Consider the following 22,030-nt stretch of genomic DNA (forward strand, 5'->3'; position numbering starts at 1 on the left):
GGGGAGATCTGGATGAGGCGCTCAGAACAGTCATCCCCCTCCCCCATGAATGTGATTGCCTTAAAAACCAGGAGGTGTTTTTAGACTGGTACGTGCTGGGCGCTTTGTCATTGTCTCCAGCCTCTTCGCCCTCTGGGGGTCACGTTTTCTCTGCAGCCGGGAAGGTTAGAAATGGAGTCCGCTTTTAAATGCAGGCTAGGCTGTCCCATAGCCCCGTGTCCCCAGGGGTTAGGGGCTTTCACAGAAGCACCAGGCAGGGGTAGGTTGCCAGGTGTCCGGTTTTTCAACCGGACCGTCCAGTATTTGAGCTTTCTGTTCGGGAAACAAATAGAGAAAATAGAAATGAGAAAATAGAAGTGTCCGGTATTTTCTAACTAAGACGTAATGTCGATTGTGATGTCATGTCAAGTGTGTCCGGCATTTTTGTTGAATCCATCTGGCAACCCTAGGCAGAGTGAGATATCCCAGGGCGCCCTACAGGGAGAGCGGTTTGCTAGGTAGGGCGACGGTACAAGTTAAGGCAGTAGTGAAGTGAGCTTACCGCCAAACCAGTCAAGGCCTTAAGAGCCATGGGCTAAGCTTTTAGTTTAGAAAAGAGAAGATTGAGGGGGGACATGAGAGCAGTTTTCAGGTATCTAAAAGGGTGTCATAAGGAGGAGGGAGAAAACTTGTTCATCTCGGCCTCTCAGGATAGAACAAGCAGCAATGGGCTTAAACTGAAGCAAGGGAGGTTTAGGTTGGACATTAGGAAAAAGTTCCCAACTGCCAGGGTGGTTAAACACTGGAATAAATTGCCCAGGGAGGTTGTGGAATCCCCATCTCTGGAGATATTTAAGAGTAGGTTAGATAAATGTCTATCAGGGATGGTCTAGACAGTATTTGGTCCTGCCATGGGGGCAGGGGACTGGACTCGATGACCTCTCGAGGTTCCTTCCAGTCCTAGTATTCGATGATTCTATGAACCTAGAGTGACCCTGGATCATAATCTGTCACAAGACACTGTCACTGGCGTGACGACACTGCTGACAGGTAGCCGCAAGATACTAGTCTAGCATCGCCCGTGGTGTTGGGAGGAACATCACCAGATGTATGCGACTGCGAACACCTTGGTAACGAGTTGGCACGTTTGCCAGTCAACGCGGGCTAGCAGCCGAGAGGAAAAGGGCACCCTGACATTTGTGGGGAGAGGGAATACAGATCAGGAAAGGGAGATGGCTCCTTTACTAGCACGGGCAGTAGGCATTGGGAAATTGTATCCCAGCCCGTACATTCGCCAGGTCCGGAGGACAGCCGCTGCTGAGGACAAAGGCTAACATGTCGGGTGGTCCTGGGTGCTCGTTCTGTGTCCCCTCTAGCTCCCAGGAGTGTTTGTAACTTGGCTAGCTGTTGTTAACACTCTGACACACGCAGCTGCTTTTTCCTGGGCGTGAGCGTTGTAGCCACCCACGTCGGGGTCCCCAACTTAACTCTGATCCAGCTCTGGTCTCGGGACCAGAACTTGCTGCACCCTGCACATTCTTCAGGAATTGATAGAAGGAACCGCTGACCAGGCAGCCCAGTAAAGTCCCGTGAGCCGGCCATGTGGGGCGAGGTGGAGGCGGTGACTGTCGAGGTGTTGATGGAGGACGCCTCGCAGAGGTGCCTGCTGCACCGTCCCGCCCAAAGGGGAAAGTGGTGCGGAGTCCTTCCCCCACGCTGACGGATCCGCCCGGTCACACCGCCCCTCCCTCTCTCCTCCAGACCGAATGTGCCAACTACGTCCGAGCCCTTCACCCCTTCAACCGCACCCACCTGCTGGCCTGTGGGACAGGGGCCTTCCACCCTGTCTGCGCCTTCGTCAACGTGGGTCACCGCGGCGAGGTAAGGCAGCGGCCCGGGGCAGCCGGCCTAAGTCCTGCGGTCCCCCTCGGTCCCCCTGCAGCATGTTGGGGTCACACCCTGATGCTGGCCAAGAGCGTAGGGAAATCCCGGCCCCTAGAACAGCTGCCTGGGGTTGACTGGCAGCAATTCAAGAGGGCCTGGACAGGAGGCTGTTTGGATCTGTCAGAGCGGGGACTCTGGGCCCGTCCCTTGGCCCGATCCAGCCTGGGCAGTGTTCTGCCGGGCCAGGAGACAGATTCCAGCTGTGATGCCAGCTTCCCCTTCGCCCCTGGCTCCCGTTCCCACTGGGCTTCTGCTCTTTGTTTCATGGAGGCAGGGGCTCCTTAACACCAGGTACAAGGCGGGGTGGGGGTGGGGGAGAAGTGGGGATAAAGCAGGTTGACAAGGAGCCATGAATGGGACGGAGGAAAAGACCACCCTGACCTGGGGGAGGGGGCAGAGAAGCAGACACCGAAATGGCGCACGAGCAGGAGAGCCCCGCAAGGTAGTTGGTGAGTGGTACCTGCCCAGCTTGGAGCGACCCACCTGTCTGCCAGGGGATGCGGCTGGCACCTGTCCCACATGGAGCAAACCACCTTGGTTGGCGTGGGGGTGAGCAGATGGCACATGTAGAGGAGATCCGTGCACAGAACTGGTCCCATGCGGTGCCCAGCAAAGGGAGCCGCTCCATGCCAGCCAACCCATCCACTGCTGCCCCAGGCCCCTCTGCTGCCCCATGCAGAGAGCAGCACGCCTCTCCCTCCCCTCCTCCCCCCCACCCCGAGCAAGGCTGATCTGTCACGTGGCCCCTCCCATCCCCTCGCCCTCCCCAGGTCTGGCGTCCTGCCCTGGGCAGCTCTGTGGCTGGCATGTCTTCCCCCGCCCAGGCTCCCTGCTCATAAATTACGGCCTCCCTGGGACCCCCCGCCCCCACCTCTGCCCTGCGGGCTTCCAGCTGCTGCTGTGGGGTGTGGAGGAGAGCATGCCCTTTCCGCACAGCCGTCTATTGTCTCCCGCCCAGCATGCTCTCAACCCTGCCTCTCCTCCCGCAGCCGCACCAGGAAGCGGGACACAATCGGGGCCCTGTTTGTGGGGCTGCAAACCCCGAGGCCATTTGGCTGGGTCTCGGCACGGCCCTGCTCCCTTGGCGTGGCTGCCTCGTGGAGACACGGCTGCAGGAAGGAGCTGTTTGTGCCAAGCCGGGGAGGCAGGCGGGAGGTGCCAGAAGCCGCGTCGCATGGCAGCAGTGGGCAGCTTCGCAAGCCTCCTCCCTTGTCCCATGCTTAGGAAAAGGCTCTGGGGCGTGGGCCAGGAAGCAAAGCAATGTGCCGTAGACAGAGCCCAGGGAGCGGAGCCAGTAGGATTCTGGGCACCTGATCCCACCCGCTCAGGGCGCATCTTGCTGCCTGGGGGGCGATCGGCAGGCGCCTCGCCCCGACCACCGGCTTCCAGGCACCCCCGAGGCCCTGCCTCTGACTCCGGCGGCGATCGCGGCCCCAGCTGGTGTGCTAGGCGGCCTGGCGGCTTCTCTCCCACGCCTCCCCTAACGCGTCTCTGTCCCCCTCCCAGCACGTGTTCAGCCTGGATCCCATGAGCGTGCAGAGCGGGCGGGGCAAGTGTCCGCACGAGCCCAGCAGGGCCTTTGCCAGCACCTTCACTGGTAAGTGTCCCGCCGGGTCACCAACAGGCACAGCCCTCCCTGCCGACTGAGCCCGAGCTGCCCTGATAGGGACCTGCACGACCCCGATCTCAGCTCAGTCCATTCCCGGTGCTAAACCAGAGAGTGGAGAGAAATTATGCTGTTAGATCAACCTCAGCCATCTAGGGACGGGGGGTCCGATGGCTGCCAGCCTGGACTCGCTCCTAACCAATTAGAAATCTACTTTCGGATGCTTCCCTGGCTGGACCCAGCATCTGAAGCCCATCCGTCCTGCGGCGTCCATTCCAGGGCACAGAAATCCACGTCCGGGTGTTCCCCTCCCAGGGACTCTAACCTGGGTCAGACCATAGACCTCCCACATGTCTCCTGCCCTCCTTTGGCCAGGATGGGTTTGCAGTCCGCAGGGCTATGCTGGGGTTTTATTTTCTCCCCGGGGCTGTTTTCCCAGGGGGGGAGCTGTACACGGGCCTCACCGCAGACTTCCTGGGCCGTGACTCGGTGATCTTCCGCAGCATGGGATCCCGCTCTTCTCTCCGCACCGAGATGGATCAGCGCCTGCTCAACGGTAAAACAGCGTCTCGGACCCTGCCGAGGTGGGAGCCCCTCGCACCCGGCATCAGGGCTAACTGGCGCAAACTGCAGCCACCTTCCCTTGAATGCACCCCTGGGCCCCACCGATCCCACAATGCAATGCTCCCCGGAGGCCTGCACCGTTTAGTGTGCAGTGGGGTAGATTCTGCTCTTCTTCCGTGTACGTTCTTGTTCCGATCTGGGTGCTCTCTCACGCAGACCCCAAGTTTGTGGCCGCCTACTTGATCCCAGACAATGATGACCGGGACAACGACAAAGTCTATTTCTTCTTCACGGAGAAGGCGGTGGAGTCTGATGGCAAAGGCCGCGCCATCTTCAGCCGCGTCGGGCGAATCTGTGTGGTGAGGCCATGGGAGAGGATGCGGGTGATATTGAGAAACTGGGGGAAGGCGGGTGGGATCCAATTGGTCACGCTATTGAGTATGCAGGGGTTAATGTGAAGGGGTTACCTGGAAACCCCTTCTATTTGCCCCCATCCCGCTGTAAATAACTTTGTTCTGGAAATAAATATTAGGTAAAGTTTTCACAGTAGGGTAGTCACAAAAATTCTGTTCAAACTGTTTTTGTGCAGTGGAAAATTGGGATTTTGACATGCTGTGATTTTCTTTTTCAGTCTGCTTTCCATGGAAAATCTTCATTTTTTTCCCCATTGGACTCAGCCCCCCAAAACCAAAATATTTAGATTCAGAAATGCTGCCACAGTTCCTCATGGGAGTTGTAGTTCAAGTCCCTCATGCCCCCATTCTCCTTTATGGACCTGCTGTCTCAACCAGACTTCATTTCCCATGATGCCTTACTTCTCTCTAACAGACAAGACAGTGATGCATCTTGGGAGATGTAGTCTTATTAGGGAGTTTGGCCTCTAAAAGATACTGGGAACATAAGGTACCTGAACCACAACTCCCATGAGGCACCCGGGTGACATTTCAGAATCAAAGTGCTTTTATTTACAGCCACAGTATTTAAGGGGGTTGGTTGGCGGGTTGGGCTTTTTGCTGAAAAACTGAAAATTTTCCACACAAAAAAGGCCCCATTTGCTAACTACCTCAGCCACGAAGCAGCAGGGCCTGGAGTGGTAGGCTCTGGTTCTGGGCCGCACCTCCAGCAGCCTTCAGCTTACGGGGAGGTTTTATGACCCCTTTGCACCTTCTGGGTCTTAGGCTGCTCCAGGGGCCAAGAGAGCTCCCAGAATAAGTGTGAGCAGGAATAAGTCCCAGAATAAGCTCCCAGAATAAGTCCATGCCAATGTACGGTGCCCATCCTAGACTGGCCATAGGCTGCATGCAACCCAGGAGGACATGTTCTGAGCAAGGGACAACATTAGCAGCCCTACATTGGTCTTGGCCTGGAGTAACAAAATGCTTGGTGTAGACATTTCTACGTAGATTTTCAGGAGAGCTCACTTCCCACAACTGTCAGGGCTTTGCCTGGACCAGCCTCCAGTGTCCAAAGATCTGGAGTTCACCCCACTGCCCGCAGGAGACGGCTAGATCTCACCATTGCGAAATGTCCTCCACCCAGAATTCTCTCTCCTTGGTTCTCATTAGCCTTGCATCGCCACATGTTCTGTGAGGCATGGCTGTTATCCCGCTTTTTCAGATGGGAAACTGAGGCTGAGAGGGGAAGTGACTTGCCCAAGGTTCTCAGGAAGTCTGTAGCAGAGCTGGGAACTGAACCGAGGTCTCCTAAGCCCCTAACCCTAAAGTGGCCCCACACGTCTCCTTGATTTCAGTGGGTTTGGGCGCCAGCTCTTGCAGACTTCGCTGAGAAATTGAAGCTGCTTTTTCCTTCCCTTGGGGTTTCAGGAGCGAGATGACTAAGTGTGCTTGCTAAGCACTTCAATCGAGGCCTCGCATTTCATCTCGCCTGGTGCTTGGGGGTCACGTAGGCTGCAAACGGCTCTTTTCCAGCCCAGGCTTGGAAAATTCTGCTTCGTGGCTCTCTAATTCGGTTGGCACAAAACTCCCACTGAAGCCTTTGACGGGGAACATGGGGATGGAAGCTGATACTTCACGTGGCAACTCTCCACGTTCTCGGCCACTTCTGCTTCCCCTTCGCGTTCATTCTTTATAAATCGTGGACCTTGAGCCTCTTTCTAGCCACCCGCCTTGCTTCATGGTGATCGCATCCTTCATACCCTCCACATGTTTGTCTCCCGGGTGTCAATTAATTCATCCCTTCTCAAATCTAAACTGCAGTGACTTTTATTTGAACAACAAGCAGGAGGTAGGGTCGGATTTTGACATTCCCCCAAGTCATGCCTTCCTTGGCGATGTCAGTGGGACTTAGGTATGTAGGTCCTGAGTCGTACCATCTGGCCCGAATCGGCCAAAAGAGTGTCTGTTACCTGCAACTAGCCAGAGCCATCTGTGAGGTCCTTCTCCATCTACTGCAGCTGTTTTCAGCTCTCTTGGACTCTAACTGGTGCAGGAACAGAGCTGGAGGGCACCACGAGTCCCCATGCCAGTGGCGCTGTTCCGAAAGCCCATTCACAGCTCCGTGGCGTGAAGTCCGCAGGCTCCCGGCTCTTCTTTGGATGGACCGTGGCAATTGGCACAAAGGGCTTGAAGTCGCTTCGGAGGACGTCTGACTGCGAGCGGCTGAGAAGTCGAGTTGATTGGGAACTTTCTGAGAAACATTTTTGTTGGTGGAAAATGTTAGTTCCTTGGAACCCAAGCTGCTCACAAGAGAGTTGGCTTTGATGAGAATCCATTTGTTTGAAATGCCCTGTGATTCTCGCCATTTCTAAATGAGAAATGTTATCTTCTGGCTTGAAACAACTTTGCATTTTGAAAGTGTTGTTGATTTATACCAAAAAAGGTTTAACTGTTTGAGAAGATGGAAACGGAAGTGAAATTATTTGAAATGATCCAAATGAAATATTTCACCCACCATCCTGATCCAAAAATTTTTTTTTGGATTCTCAGTTCATGAACATTTTTGAGACTGTGACTTTTGTCTTTTTTTGGGGGGGGACAGGAAGCAATTCTGAGTTAATCCCTACGTGGATCAGTCGCGCTATTAGGAACGGTTTCCCCATCCTACGAGAGCTGGAGATTTGGAGTCTCTGCTCGTCCCTTGTTTGGCCTGGTGGCTCAGCCGTGCTGGTTCCAAACCCCGTCCGTCTCAGGGACCCTCATGTCAGTGCCATGGGCCCATGCCGGGCAAAGTCCACTCTGGGTCCGATTTTACGTCCCTCTGGAAGGCAGCTTGTGTTCTGACCTTCTACCTCTTGATCTCTGTTTGCCTTCCAGAAATTGTGACCTATCACAAATTTAACCGGAGTAAAAATCTCACGGTGACTTTTTTCCCAGCAATGTTGGTTTGGGGGAGAGGGGAGGGGCAGTTCTCTTCCTGGATGGGGGATTAGGCTTTTGGGAGCTGTGTGAAAACTTCCAGGTGGACACGACCATTTCCTGCTTTGGCTGCTGGTGGGGAGGATTGTGCACAGCCCGGCTCTGGATTTGGCAGAGGGAAATAAATGCTGAACGACCTGGTGCTACCTCCAGGGGTTTCCTCCTTGGATATGCAAGGATGCCTGCACCTTGCGTTTCAATGCGGGCCCTTCCCTGACTGCTTCTCAGCTGTGTGCTGGCGGGGCTGTGCCATACGTGGGGCGTGACTGTGGCCACATCTGGAGCCAAGCCGCCAAGACTGGACCGACGGAGCTTTGCAAAACTAAACTGATCCTTGGCTTTGCCTGTCCCTTCCAGTGAGTCTGTCCGGGGACCACGAGAAGAGCGGCCTGGCCCCTGTGCCAGCTACATCCTTGCTTTGGGGTCAGTCTTGTGTCCTGCCGTGAGCCCCGTGTTGAAGAGGAGCTGGAGTTTGTGAGCGCTCTGCCCGCCCCAGCCCCGGAGGGAGGAAATCTGTCTTTCCTTTCCAGCCTCTGCAAGTCTGTTAGCAATCAGGGGCCGGAGCAGAGCGTGGCTCAGGGGAGGCAGTGTGATGGAATTGCTGCCGCACCTGGAAAGCGGTGTCTCAATTCCCCACCCTGTCACTGACGAGCCCAAGTTAGCCGGCCCCAGAGAGCCCCGGGAGGCAAAGAGAAACATCTGTCGGCCGGCCCCATGGAGGCAGCTGGAAAGGACTGTGAGCAGCACGGGCCAGAAGAGAGGAGGCAGCTGTCCATCTCCACAGAGCAACACAGCTGGCCGGGAATCCCCCGCTCCCCTGCAATGAGCGCAGGGAGTCAGGAACGAAGAGGTGAAGTCGTAGATGGATGGAGCCCTGCATGGCCTGGGACGCTTGGTTGGTTAAGAGGCTGCGGGGGACAAGAAGTGGCTGGTGGGAGATTTCCTACCAGGCCTTGGGCAGGCGACAGCTCAGCAGCCCCCATGGGCCTCGTGGGGGGGTGCAGTGAACTTGCAGACCTAGGGCTCCGGAGGGTGGGGGATTGTGTGTCTGAGCTACCTCTCTGCCTCCTCCAGCCCTAGGGCGGAGCTGGCTCCTGGCCCAAGTCAGAGGTGCCTGACAGCTGCTCTAACGTATGTTGCTGGACAGGCAGTGGATCGTTCCTAGCATAGGTCCGTATGCAGCTGTCTTTGGCATAGTATCTACAGTTGACTGTCCCGTCCTGGGCCCCGAGGGGTCCTGTACTACAGGGGAATCCCCAGCTACCTTCTGAGTGAAGCTTCGAGGTCTTTTGCATGGCTGGAGTGCCCCAAAGAGAACATAGCTTGGGCTGCAGATTGGACCTTTACGTGCAAACCCAGCAGAGGTGACGGGAAATGCACTTGGCTGGCCAGTTCTCAGTTTGTCCCATCACAAGACAGGCCTGGAGGGAGTCTCCCATGAGCTGAGGTGGGCAGGGCAGGGTGGGGGGAGACACTGGCAGGGGCCACAGGGGCAGGGCAGAGGGGAACTGGCAGGGCTGTGGGGGGGCAGCCCAGGAGGGCAGGGCTGCAGGGCAGGAGGGAGGGAGTTGAGGTTGTTCTGGCCAGAAGATACGGGGACTCTTCTGGGGCAGGTTGCGTGGAACGAAGAGCTTTGGCCACGGGATGGCCCCGTTCCCAGCAATCTGCCGTGGGAAGCAGCTGCTCTGACACCTCTCGAGTTGAGCTCTGATGCTGTATGTGGATGGTTTCCAGACGGTGTGTCCGCTCCCGAAGGCGGTTGCAGCTTTACTGATATTGTTCCGGGTGCCCTGGCGTGTCCCGCCCACCATCCTGGCCGATAGTGCTGCCCAGGAATGGGATTGTTTCTCCGCTGGGGAGGGCGCGAGCCTCTGTCTGTACTGGTGACGGTGAGGCGCTGAGTCGAGTTGGATTTTCTTGTGTATGGACTCAGGGTGACTGAAACTCTGGTCAGGTGGGGACAAGAAATCGGACCAGGGCCTAGAACCTGCATCTCCTGCTGCCACATGGCTCTCAAGCACAAGACACCTCCCTTCTCACTCAGACTCCCGTGGTTTGATGAATACCTAGTTCCCCATCAGGGAAAGATCAGCCCTCCGGCCGAGTGCAAGATGTGCCTGATGCAGCATTAACATTCGTTGCCCTTTCCTTTGGGCATGTTGATACCCACTACTGGGAAGACTCCAGACTCTGATCTCAGCTCTACTAGTGTCAGTCCAGAGCTGCTCCATTAAGTCTAATGGAGTGACTCTGGATTTACAAGTGGGTAACAGATGTAAATCCAGAATCCCTCCATTAGACTTTTCCAGTGAGTAGAAGCTTCTCCCATTGGTGCAGTATCCCCTATGTCTCAGCCAAGGCAAGGGGATATGGAAAGCTTTGGCCTGGAAAAGGAGGAAGGCTGAGTTGGCGGGTTGGGGACTACCAAGGCTGAGAATCGGCCCGTATGGGATCAGCTCCCAAACCTGCCATTGACTCATTGTGTGATCTTGGGCAAGTCAAATTTTTGCCTCCCGCTACCTGAGGCTTCATTTCTGGGGACCTGACTTTAGAAGAGAACAGCCCAAGTGGCCACTGAGTTGGAGTGTCTCCGTGAATCTCCGCTGAGAAGTGGTGAACACGCCGGCGTGGTCTCCAAGGATCTCTGCTGGAGAGCTGTGAGCACACCGGCGTGGTCTCCGTGGATCTCAGCTGGGGAGCCGTGAGCGTGCCGGCGTGGTCTCCGTGGATCTCAGCTGGGGAGCCGTGAGCGTGCCGGCGTGGTCTCCGTGGATCTCAGCTGGGGAGCCGTGAGCGTGCCGGCGTGGTCTCCGTGGATCTCAGCTGGGGAGCCGTGAGCATGCCGGCATAGCCTCATTTCCCTGGGGCAGTGGTGGTCTCCGTGGGCCTGAGCAGACACTGGACTGGTCTGGGCAGGTCCCTAGCTGTGCTGGAGCAGTGATTTCCTGGCCAAGTGTGCAGTAATCCAGCTGAGTTGACGGTCATGCAGTATCCTCCATCTCCCACCGTCCCCCGTCAAGCTGCCATGACCTTGCCCCCTCTGGAGGAGCTAGCTCCGTGGCTGCTCATGTGGCTCAAACCTTCTTCGCTCGTGGCCTCCAGACTAAACCTGTTCTCACCTGTGTGCAGTGACATCCCTTCTCCTTCCAGAACGACGCGGGGGGCCAGCGGGTGCTGGTGAACAAGTGGAGCACCTTCAACAAAGCCCGGCTGGTGTGCTCCGTCCCAGGGCCTGATGGGATAGACACCTACTTCGATGAGCTGGGTAAGAGGGCCCTCTGCCTAGAGGTGGGGATCTGGGTTGGGGCCGTGGGCTCCTCAGCTGGCCACGTGACAGGGTGGGTGGAAGGGGGAAGCCCCGGAGGTGCTGGGTGTGCGAGATGCCGGGTGTGCGCTGACGGGCTGAATGGGGATGAGCTGCTCGGGACCCAGCTGATTGCTTCTGGAGACCAGAGACATTCTCCAGCCCGGCCTTTGGGAGCCTCATGGGGGAGTGGTGCCGGGCACATCACCTCACTGCGTCCCACCCGTCCAGGCGGCAGGGCCAGGGGCCGCATGGCTTGGCACTGGCGGGGGTAGTTGTGTCCCGTGGGCTGCGTCTCTTGACAAGCCAGTGTGATGCTGAGGTGCTCAGAGGAGATGGCTGTGGAAGGGGGTCGCTGGATGTATGGGGTGACCTGCCTTCTCTTCCGTAGAGGACGTCTTCTTACTGAGGACTAAGGATGGGAAGAGCCCGGAGATCTACGCCCTCTTCAGCACCATCAGGTAACAGCGCCCAGCCCCTCTCCATTTCTGTAACCAGCAATGGGTCTTCTCCTGCCACCCCAAAACAAACAGCAGCCGTTCCAACGCCACCCTTCATTCGGTTCCCACCCCTGCTTTCCCTGGCGCTCAGTATTAGTGTGGTTTGGTATTTACACTTTGGTAGTACGGGGAGGGTCCCTGCCCACCGGGCTGGGTGCTTGTGACGGCGCGTTGGGGGGTCCCCCGTCTCCTGCACCCCGAAATGGCACAAACAGACTGCATCAGCCGGTGGAATAGAGGAAGTTTATTGCCTCTCCAGGATACAGCACAGCACAGATGTAATCTGGTCACAGAGCTGGGCTAGGATGCCTCAGGCCCCCTTGAGATGAGGGGAGACTGGGCCCCTAAACTCCAGCCCCTTTCCCTAGGCTGTCTCCTCCATGCTCACAGACAGCAACTCACCAACACTCTTCCAGCCCTGCCCCCCAGCCAGGGCAGCCTTCCCCCTTCCTTTGTCCCTCTCCATGGGGGGTGTCTGGCCATACCGGTTGAGAGATCCCTTTGCATAGTGACTCATCCTGTTTTGCTGGGTCGTGGTACCCACGGCAGCAGTGGGGGTTACCCCAGAGCCAGCAGCATAGAAACCAGCCAGGTACCCCCACTACGTCACAGTGCTGAACTGAGCAGTTGAAGAAAGTCCCCGCTCCAAAATGCAGATGATCCCAGTGGGAACAGATTGTTTAATACCTGCGAAACGGTAGAGGAGCTGTGCTGCATAAGGTTGCTGAATGATGCACAGGCACTGAGCTGGAGTTGGTGAAGCAAGCGGGCATAAAAGCCATAGCCCCTGAAGTTCCCACAGCAATCTTTGTCCTGGCTACTGACCCACATGAGATATCAAAGGGTGTTTGGAGTCCCTGATCTGAGAATCAAAGAGGCCAGCATTGGGCAGCCAGAAGAGCCGTGTACAGCAAAGCATCTAGGCTGCGACTGGTTTAATTTGGAGCACGAACATGTCTCAAAGCAAACCTGCTTAGGCTTTTACAGCCGGCTTTTTGCCACCCGAAAGTGGCAATCCTGTGGCCACCAGAGATGCAGTTACGATTACTGGAAAGCCAAGGTTCCCACACTGCAGTTTGGGTTTGCAGAAAGGCACCTGGTTTCTTTAGCTAGCTACGGGAATTGACCATTCCCAGCTGTTTTAAATAGCTACGGTTCCCATATTTTAACCTGTAACATTCATGGCATTTATTGTTTCTAATATGTCTCCGAGGGGGTGCCGTGTTAGTCTGTAACTTTAGAAACAACGAGTCGTCCTCTGGCACCGTAGAGACTAATCAACATATAGAGGATCATGAGCTGTCGTGGGTAAAACCACTTTATCAGATGAGACAACTCACCTGATTGGGAAGTCCGGGTCCCATCTTGTTGGTCAGGCTCTGGATCGTGGATTTCGTGTCAGATTTAGTCATTTTATTCCTTCTTAAGACACCGGTCATGATCAGGAGTGCTGACCAGCACCTGGGGACTAAGGGGTTAACTATGTCTCCTGTCCCTAGCCAGGTATCTGGTCAGCCAACAGCAATGCAGGTAGGGATTTCAAACTGGGACAAAGGAGTTTTTATCTTTCCCTCCTTTGTCTGAAGTCAGAGAGGTTTCTTCCAAGAAAAGACCTCTTTTCATGTGTAAGTTTAGATAGTCCATCAGGATTTTGTTGTCTTCTGGCTTGGGAATTTGGAATTAATGTCTGAGCTGGTGATTGGGTTTCTCTCTTTTGTAATGAAAGCTTTCTAGCCCAGGGACTTTTCCCCTGAGTATTTAAATCAATTGGTGGCCCTTTCCATTTAGCCACTTTATTATGCTTGCAACGGTAGTTTTGTTTTGATAATAAAAGTTTGTTTCTTTTTCTTATTAACCGGTATTGGTTGATTGGTGTGTCCTTGGACTCAGCGCCTAACTGCAAGGGGCAGAGTCCATTGTTGTCGGTGAATCCCCTCTGGTTTTTCCCAACTCCAAGCAAAATGGAGGTTGGGGGCAGAGGGAGAGTTTTACCTGAGGGAGGAGGTTTCCCAAGTGGTCTCTTCCCTGGTTTCCGGGGAAATTACTTGGGTGGTGGCAGCGGATTTCCCAAAATCTGGGTATTAGGCTTTTGGGAGGGAGGGGGGAGGTTTTGGTACCAAAGCCTGTAGAGACCAGGTTTAGGGGTGGTTTTGCTGGTCCCTACTTCTGCCTGTATTATGCCAGAGTGGGGAACAGCCTTGACAACACCCCTCCCTTGATTGCCTCCCCCCCCCAGCACTGTTATGTGGTGGGGCTTGCTAGTGCGATGTGTCTGTGGCTACCAACGATCCTCACCTGGGACCAACCCCTCTCGTTTCAGCAACGTCTTCCAAGGCTTTGCCGTCTGTGTGTACCGCATGGCAGATATCTGGGAAGTTTTCAACGGGCCCTTTGCCCATAAGGATGGCCCGGATCACCAGTGGGCAGCGTACGAGGGCAAGGTGCCCTACCCCAGGCCAGGCGTGGTAAGCCGCTCGCCCCCTTGGTTTGAAAATGGCTGGAGGAGACCTCTTTTCAGAGAGCTGAGGTCCGTTATTAATCTCGTCTGGCCTCGCCTCTGGTAGTTTCCCCATCGGGGGGGAGGTGGGCTGCCATTTTGCACAGGGCACCAGCGAGGGCGGGCGGTTCTGTCCTGCCATGGACTTTGCAGCAGTGGTTCCCCTGGCAACCATTGCCAACGTTTGTTTGGGAGGTGGGACCTACTTCGGGATTTAATGGAGGCAAATGAACTATTCCTGGGCAGAGCAGGGTCTGTCCTGCTTTCCCATTCAGTGACGCAGCCCTTCCTGGGGGTTTGTCCCCCACCACGAGCTGGCCTGTGATCGGATGGGGAGGAGGAGTTAGCACAGGGAAGCAGATGACACTAAACTAGGGGGAGAGGTAGATACGCTGGAGGGCAGGGATAGGGGCCAGAGTGACCGAGACAGATTAGAAGATTGAGCCAAAAGAAATCTGATGAGGTTCAACAAGGACAAGTGTAGAGTCCTGCACCTGGGATGGAAGAATCCCAAGAACTGCTACAGGCTGGGGACCGACCGGCTAAGCAGCAATTCAGCAGAAAAGGGCCTGGGGATTAGGGTGGATGAGAAGCTGGAGATGAGTCAACAGTGTAGCCAAGAAGGCGACTGGCCCATTGGGGTGCATTAGGAGGAGCATTGCCAGCAGATCCAGAGGTGTGATTATTCCCCTTTATTTGGCTCTGGTGGGGCCACATCTGGAGTGTTGCGTCCAGTTCTGGGCCCCCCACTACAGAAAGGACGTGGACGCATTGGAGAGGGTCCAGCGGAGGGCGACCAAAATGATCGGGGGCTGGAGCACATGACTTATGAGGAGAGACTGAGGGATTTGGGCTTATTTAGTCTGCAGAAGAGAAGAGTGAGGGGGGATTTGAGAGCAGCCTTCAGCTCCCTGCGGGGGGGTTCCAAAGAGGCTGGAGAGAGGCTGTTCTCAGTAGTATCGGATGCAGAACAAGGAGCAATGGTCTCAAGTTGCAGCGGGGGAGGTCTAGGTTGGATATTAGGAAAAGCTATTTCCCTAGGCAGGTGGGGAAGCCCTGGGCTGGGTTCCCCAGGGAGGGGGAGGCATCTCCATCCCTAGAGGTGTTTCAGTCCTGGCTTGACCAAGCCCTGGCTGGGATGATGGAGTCGAGGTTGGCCCTGCTTTGGGCAGGAGCTGGACTCGATGCGTCCTGAGGTCTCTGCCAGGCCTAGGAGTAAAAAGGAATGACCCTTCCACCTGGGCTCTCAGCAGGATGGATCTGAGGTCGAGGATGTAGAAGCTCAGACAGCATCATGGAGAAGAGGTTCCCAAGGCCCTTGGTCAGGCGGAGCAGGTGGCTCACAAGCGTGGGGGGGCGGGGGAGGAGGAGGCTGGCTCTCCCACCGCCCTGGCTCAGGGTGCGGAGCAGGAACGCCAGACTGAGCCGCTGTCTCTTCCGCCTCGTGCCAGTGTCCCAGCAAAACCACCAACCAGCCGCGCCGGCAGTACGGCTCCACCAAGGACTACCCCGACGAGGTGCTGCACTTCGCCCGCGCTCACCCGCTGATGTATCGGCCCGTGTACCCGCGCCACCGCCGGCCCGTGCTGGTGAAGACCAACCTGCAGCACCGGCTGCGGCAGATCGTGGTGGACCGGGTGGACGCTGAGGACGGGCAGTACGACGTCATGTTCCTCGGGACAGGTGAGCTGGCGCGCTCAGGACATCACGGTCCTGTGGGCTGGGCATCCAGGTTCCCTGTAAGCTGCGCACCTGCTTGCTTGCACAGCAGTTTTCTGGGCTCTGCTCAGAAGTTCAACACTTTCGTACAGGCAGGGAGCTCAGCTGATTGGCGGGGGGTAGGGACGTCTCTCTGAGCAAGCAGCTGAACAGAGCCAGCTGCCTGCTTGAACAGAGTTGCTCCAGGAGCCAGTAAAAAGGGAGATAAGGAGACAATTAGGGGATGGGAAGGGAGTAAGTAATTGGCTGATGAGGATTCAGAGGGGAGGGGAGTTTCAAGTGCCCCTCTGCAGGAGGAGAGAGAGGCAGAAACTCAGCACTCTCAAGCCTCCTGGGAAGGGGGAGATAAGGGGCTGATTACATGGGGTAGGTGGGGGAAAGAAAGGGTGGCTCTGTGCGGTCAGGTGGAGGCAGGGAGCAGTTTGTTTGGGGTGTCCAACTAGCTGCAGGCCTCTCGGTCTGACTGGGTTGAGGTGGGGAGCAGGCTGCAAGGGAAGCGTGTGTGCTAGGACATTTGCGTGATGGCATTTCAAACACAGTTTGCATAGGTGTTAATGGCTTACGGTAAAGAAAAAAATTCTTTTTTTGGGGTGTTGCAGAGATCTAAAACTCCAAACGTAATCATTTTAAAAAAATCTGTTACCAATTAATACATGGAAAATTGTATTGCATTAAGGCCAGATCTTTGCGATTTGGCAGAGTTCTGGCTCTTATGAGTCAGACTTAGCACATGCTAGCTCGAGCTGTTGGAAAGGTTGATACATGTACTCCAAGGATAGTGTTAATTTTCTTTTTTATTTGATTTCATAGCTAATAGTGTATGCATTGCTCCTCGTTAAATATCCCTTGTTTTAATATATTTCCTTCCACACATATGGAGTGCTTAAAATTGTGTGTGTGTGTGTTTTGTGGTGCACATCCCCACGCACACTACCTCAACATTGGCAGTGTGCACAATACATTTCAGCCCGTCCAAAAGAAAATTCAACCTGTCCAAGGATAGAAAATATTAGAGAGAACACGGCCAGGCATTTCCTGCTACATCTTCCTTTGCCCCCTCCCCGGTTCCCCACTTCTGGGCCAGGTGCCTCGGGTCAATTCTGCCGCAGCTCACAGCAGGTCTTTCCAAATACCATGTTGAGTAGGGTGGTTTCAGCCCACTAGGGCTGCCAGCGCTGCTAACCTCGGTGGAGTTGTATCTAGTAGAATAGACCAGCCCCTTGGCCCTCTCCAATCGCTCCCAAGTGCTGCCTTTCCAGTGACAATTCACACGCCTCCACTTCTCGCAGGCTGCAGTCCTGTGACTCTTCCCCCCCCCCGTTTCTCGGAATGGACTTCCCCCAAAAGCAGCGCTCCTGCTGACCAACCTTGGTGTATCTGCAGGGCCAGCTGGCCTTGGCACTTGTAAGAGCTGTGGCCAGCCAGTGGATGGATGCAGGGACTCCAACTTACTTCTTCCCAACGCGGTTTAATGTATTGGTCCATAGGAGCAGCGTTCCCAGAGAACAGGGTTACAGCAACAAGAGGCCTCCATGCCGACATCTGCCCTCACCTTGCCATTTCTCTCGGTGCTTGGCCGGCCTGGGCTGGCCCGTTCTGTTTGGATATTTCATCCCATGAGCTAATCTTCAATTCTGGGAGACTCCAGTGGCACCTTAGGGTATGTCTAGACTACAGGGTTTGGTCAACAAAAGTGGACTGTTGTCGACAAAACTATACCTGCGTCTACACTGCCACTGAGTTCTGTCGACATAATGTCGACAACTCAGCAGTTTTGTGGACGGCAGTAAACCTTGTTCTACGAGGAATAACGCCTTTTGTTGACAGTTCTGTCGACAGAAGGCATTTTTGCAACTACACTGTCCTTTGCGTCTACACTGTCATGCCGACAAAGCAGCTTGCTTTGTCGACAGAACCGGCTGTAGTCTAGACGCGCTTTGTCGACAGAACCGGCTGTAGTCTAGACGCGCTTTGTCGACAGAAGCTTTGTCAACAGTATCTGTCGACGGAAGCCTGTAGTCTAGACATACCCTTAGAGACTAGCCAAAATATATAGACTCATGAGCTTCCGTGGGCAAAGCCCACTTCCTCAGATGAGTTGGAGTGGAAACAACAGAACCAGGAGAGACCACAGCTACCCCTCCGAGCAGTTGGGAAACTGCAGGACTGTTTTGGAGGGTTTGCAACTTTAGGCCAGGCCCAGCTGCTCCTAGGCCCTCGCTGTCTTTGGGGGTTCAGTCTTATTCCCTGCAGATACTGCCTCTGTGTTCCTGACCTCCTCCTCACTTCAGGGAGGGTGTCTCCTTGAACCTGGGCAGGCGCCTGCTGGGTTGATATCGATCTAAAAGGCCTAAAGAATGAATGGTGTTTATAAACCGTCACTGTCCAAAATTAAACAGAAGCAGGCGGGTTTGGGATTGTTTTTAAACAGAGCTCTGGGTTTTACTTGGCTACGTGGCCGACATCCCAAAAAATGCCTGCAAGCTGGAAGTTTCTGATTAAACACAAGAAAGAGCCCGGAGTGAACACAAGCAATGATTCCGAAACCGTGGCTGAGCGCAAACCAAACGTAGTCGGACCCGAGCAGTGTCTCTGCTTTTGGAGTCAAACAATCAGGTTGTTCTGAAAATAACAGCCTGTCGTGGATGAAAAGGAGAAGGTTAAAGTTACTCTCAGACAACGCCTGTAGTGTGGTCAGGGCCAGCTCTGTTGGCTCCTTTTTCCTTGGAGAGGGCAGAGGGAGGGGGATGCTGTTTAGTTACTTTCAGGATTTGATGAAAGGTCGAGAGCAGAGGAAACAAATAATTGGGCACAACGTAACGCAACAAGGCAGGGACGCACAACGGGGTTGTACGTGTCTCTGGGACGCTGGCAGTTCGGTTGTCCTCCCTAACAGGCTGAGGCCTGCGTGTCACGATCATGTGATGACCTTCAGCACTGGTGACAGCAAAGTTCCTTGAAACAAAAGCAAAGCCCAGCTGTGACGTAGTGGGGGTACCTGGCTGGTTTCTATGCTGCTGGCTCTGGGGTAACCCCCACTGGCTGCCGTGGGTACCAGGACCCAGCAAAACAGGATGAGTCACTATGCAAACCAGTGGCCAGACACCCCCCATGGAGAGGAACAAAGGAAGGTGGAATGCTGCCCTGGCTGGGGGGCTGGGCTGGAAGAGTGTTAGTTAGTTGCTGTCTGTGAGCATGGAGGAGACAGCCTAGGGAAAGGGGCTGGAGTTTAGGGGCCCAGTCTCCCCCCAACTCAAGGGGGCCTGAGGCATCCTAGCCCAGCTCTGTGACCAGATTCCATCTGTGCTGTGCTGTATCCTGGAGAGGCAATAAACTTCCTCTATTCCACTGGCTGGTGCAGTCTGTTTGTGCCATTTCGGGGTGCAGGAGACGGGGGACCCCCAACGCGCCGTCACACCAGCCAACCTTCTACCCAGGAAGAGAGCTCGTTAGATGAGTCGAGATGTGTTGCATCAGGGCCAGATTTATGCACAAGCTACGTAAGCTGCTGTTTAAGGCTGGAGATTCCGGAGAGTCTCTGAATACAAAAAAATAAAGACAAACATTGATTGTTTGGCTAATGCTCTTAAACGTGGTCTAGCGTAGGGCCGCAGCATGCCTTGCGCTGGCCTTGGTGCCGTGCTGGCAGGTCGGGGCTGAGCAGATGGAAGAAGAGGAGATGGTGCAAGGTGGGAAAGGCGGGGGAGAGCGAACGCTGAACATGTGTCTACACATGTCTCTCTGGAGGGACAGCAGTGGCAGACAGTTCATCCCGCCCCTGTTGTTTTGTCCACTAACCCGGCCTAAAGGGCATCCTGCTGATTTTGGTCCATTAACCTCGGTTTGCGCCACTTCCGTTTCACCAAACATGTGCCCAGCAGTCCTTGAACGCTACGAGCCAGCCCTGTCTGTGTGCACTGACCCCGCGCCTGCACCCAGTTCCCTGGCTCTGGTTTAGAGCAGTTGCTGATTACAAGCAGCGTTTCATGGCTCACTTCCAAAACAACAGGTGGTGGGAACATCGTAGGGGCTTTGGCTCTTGGATTGTGTCCGCGTCTCCCACGAGGGTACGGTTGGCAGGCCCAATGCTCCCGTGTTGCCACCGTCCGGGCACCTGGGCAGGGAGGGAACACCCAGTCCTTGCCTCGTAAGGGGGGCTGGCTGGCTCGCTGTGCTGCATTCCGGGCCACGAGTGCAACGGCGTGATGACCCGCCCTCCGTGGCAGACACGCAGAGGCGTTTGTGCTAGTCCTCCAGGGGCCGATCCCTCACGCTCTCCACTGCAGGCCTGGCTTGGGGGATGCTTTAGAAATGGCAGGGCCACCTGTTCCGCTAGCCGCCGTGGCACCGAGCAGTGCATGCGGGAGCAGTGGCGGTGGCTGCTGGCTGTGTTCTCTGGGCCAGGCCCTGTGCGGAGGGAAACCCAGCAGCTACTGCCCCACTGGTCCTCCATGCAGCCCCATGGGTGTGTCAGCTGCCCTGATAGGACAGAGGGCAGCGTGGTCTAGTCTCTGCCAAAACAGGCCGGGAGCTGGGCTCTATTCTTGGCCCTGCCTCTCGCCTGCTGAGTGACACTGGGTGGCACGTGGCCTCTGTTCCTCAGTTTCCCCATAGAATCATAGAATACTAGGACTGGAAGGGGCCTCAGGAGGCCATCGAGTCCAGTCCCCTCCCCCATGGCAGGACCCAGCAATGTCTAGACCATCCCTGATAGACATTTATCTAACCTGCTCTTAAATATCTCCAGAGATGGGGATTCCACAACCTCCCTGGGCAATTTATTCCAGTGTTTGACCACCCTGACAGTTAGGAACTTTTTCCTAACGTCCAAACTAAACCTCCCTTGCTGCAGTTTAAGCCCATTGCTGCTTGTTCTGTCCTCAGAAGCCAAGATGAACAAGTTTTCTCCCTCCTCCTTATGACACCCTTTTAGATACCTGAAAACCGCTATCATGTCCCCCCTCAATCTTCTCTTTTCTAAACTAAACAAACCCAATTCTTTCAGCCTTCCCTCATAGGTCATGTTTGCTGGACCTTTAATCATTCTTGCTGCTCTTCTCTGGATCTTCTCCAATTTCTCCACATCTTTCTTGAAATGCGGTGCCCAGAACTGGACACAATACTCCAACTGAGGCCTAACCAGCGCAGAGTAGAGTGGAAGAATGACTTCTCGTGTCTTGCTTACAACATACCTGTTAATGCCTCCCAGAATCACGTTTGCTTTCTTTGTAACAGCATCACACTGCTGACTCATGTTCAGCTTGTGGTCTGCTACAACCCCCAGATCCCTTTCTGCCGTGCTCCTTCCTAGACAGTCGCTTCCCATTCTGTATGTGTGAGACTGATTGTTCCTTCCTTCCATCTCCCCACATGTGCCAAGATGAGTAGGAGAAAGGGGCTATGGTGTGACTGGTGGTGTGTGTCTGGATGGTGAAGAGCTTAGCTTGGGTTGCAGGTTGTGCACAAGCCCTGTCGGGTTCCCGCAGGAATGGTCTCCCTCCGCCAGCGATGGCCGGGGTACCATGGTGAAGGACTTGTGCCAATGACCTTGTTCTCTGCCCATCCAGATGCCGGCTCCGTGCTGAAGGTCCTAGCCCTTCAGAAAGGAACCGCCGCAGCAGCTGAAGAAGTCATTCTGGAGGAGCTGCAGGTGTTTAAGGTGAGGTCGGCGGCTTCTCGTGTGTAGGCCTCTTTGCACGTGGTGTGTCGGAGTGTGCTGTGCACGGGGGGGGTGCAATCGGTGATATGCCTGCAGCGTGCATGTACGAGCCGTGCAAAGTAGGTACCCCCCCCGTGCCCACGTGTGCAGGACAGCTTCCTCCTTGGCACTGCCCCCGTGTGTGTGACTGTGTGTGCGGCACGTGGCCAATTGCCGTCTGTTTGGGGAAGCGTGTGTGCTTGTGAGCTGCGCATGTGGATGTCGAGCGCCTCTCCTGCCAGCACAGGGACAGGACTCGCAATGTGAAGAGGCTACAGGCCAGGCATGGACTTTGTGAAGACAGGGGCGGGTGCTTTCTGTGCTGGGTCCGAGCTGATGCTGTCTTTCCCTCCCCCAGGTTCCCACACCCATCACCGAGCTGGAAATCTCTGTCAAACGAGTGAGTAGCCCTTTCTCGGTGGGACACAGGCAGAACCCAGCCTGGCCAGTAGTCGGGTTTGACACACAGAGCTGTGCAGAGACACCGGGTGGGGGGAGAGGAGAGGCCAGTATTTAAACGCCAGAAGACCTGGCCTGGGCGGCTCCCGGCAGTCTCACAACTCGGAAGACGCCTTGGAAGACCACTCCACAACTTAACACAGACTCTCCTGAAATTCATCTCCGCTCTGGGCTGCCCTCTTCCCCATCCCTCCTGTCCCGTCCTCTCTGCCAGGTGAAATTCTGCTCCTCCCCCACCCCTGTCCGGAGTAGTTATTTCTACTTGGAAATGAGCCCTGGAGTTGAGGGGCAGGGCAGCTCTTCCTTCTATCCGTGTGTCCTTTGATGACGCTGCCTGGCTGCTTACCACCCCCATGCCCGGCTCTGCTGAGGGGCTTCCCGCCTGC

The 22,030-nt window shown here is 55.3% G+C and overlaps 1 protein-coding gene across 2 annotated transcripts in view; it reads left to right on the forward strand.

Moving 5' to 3' along the window:
- SEMA3G (semaphorin 3G) overlaps positions 1-22,030 on the forward strand; it is an 89,758-nt gene that overhangs the window by 63,360 nt on the left and 4,368 nt on the right. For both annotated transcript variants that reach the window (XM_075939490.1, XM_075939491.1), the window contains exons 4-13: positions 1,741-1,860; positions 3,430-3,520; positions 3,969-4,085; positions 4,310-4,452; positions 10,618-10,732; positions 11,163-11,232; positions 13,592-13,736; positions 15,220-15,451; positions 21,055-21,146; positions 21,544-21,585. In XM_075939490.1, coding sequence (XP_075795605.1) covers positions 1,741-1,860; positions 3,430-3,520; positions 3,969-4,085; positions 4,310-4,452; positions 10,618-10,732; positions 11,163-11,232; positions 13,592-13,736; positions 15,220-15,451; positions 21,055-21,146; positions 21,544-21,585 — 1,167 coding nt within the window. The remainder of the gene's footprint in view (positions 1-1,740; positions 1,861-3,429; positions 3,521-3,968; positions 4,086-4,309; positions 4,453-10,617; positions 10,733-11,162; positions 11,233-13,591; positions 13,737-15,219; positions 15,452-21,054; positions 21,147-21,543; positions 21,586-22,030) is intronic.

This window comes from Pelodiscus sinensis, chromosome 11 (genome assembly GCF_049634645.1).
Source record: "Pelodiscus sinensis isolate JC-2024 chromosome 11, ASM4963464v1, whole genome shotgun sequence".
Taxonomy (NCBI): domain Eukaryota; kingdom Metazoa; phylum Chordata; order Testudines; family Trionychidae; genus Pelodiscus; species Pelodiscus sinensis.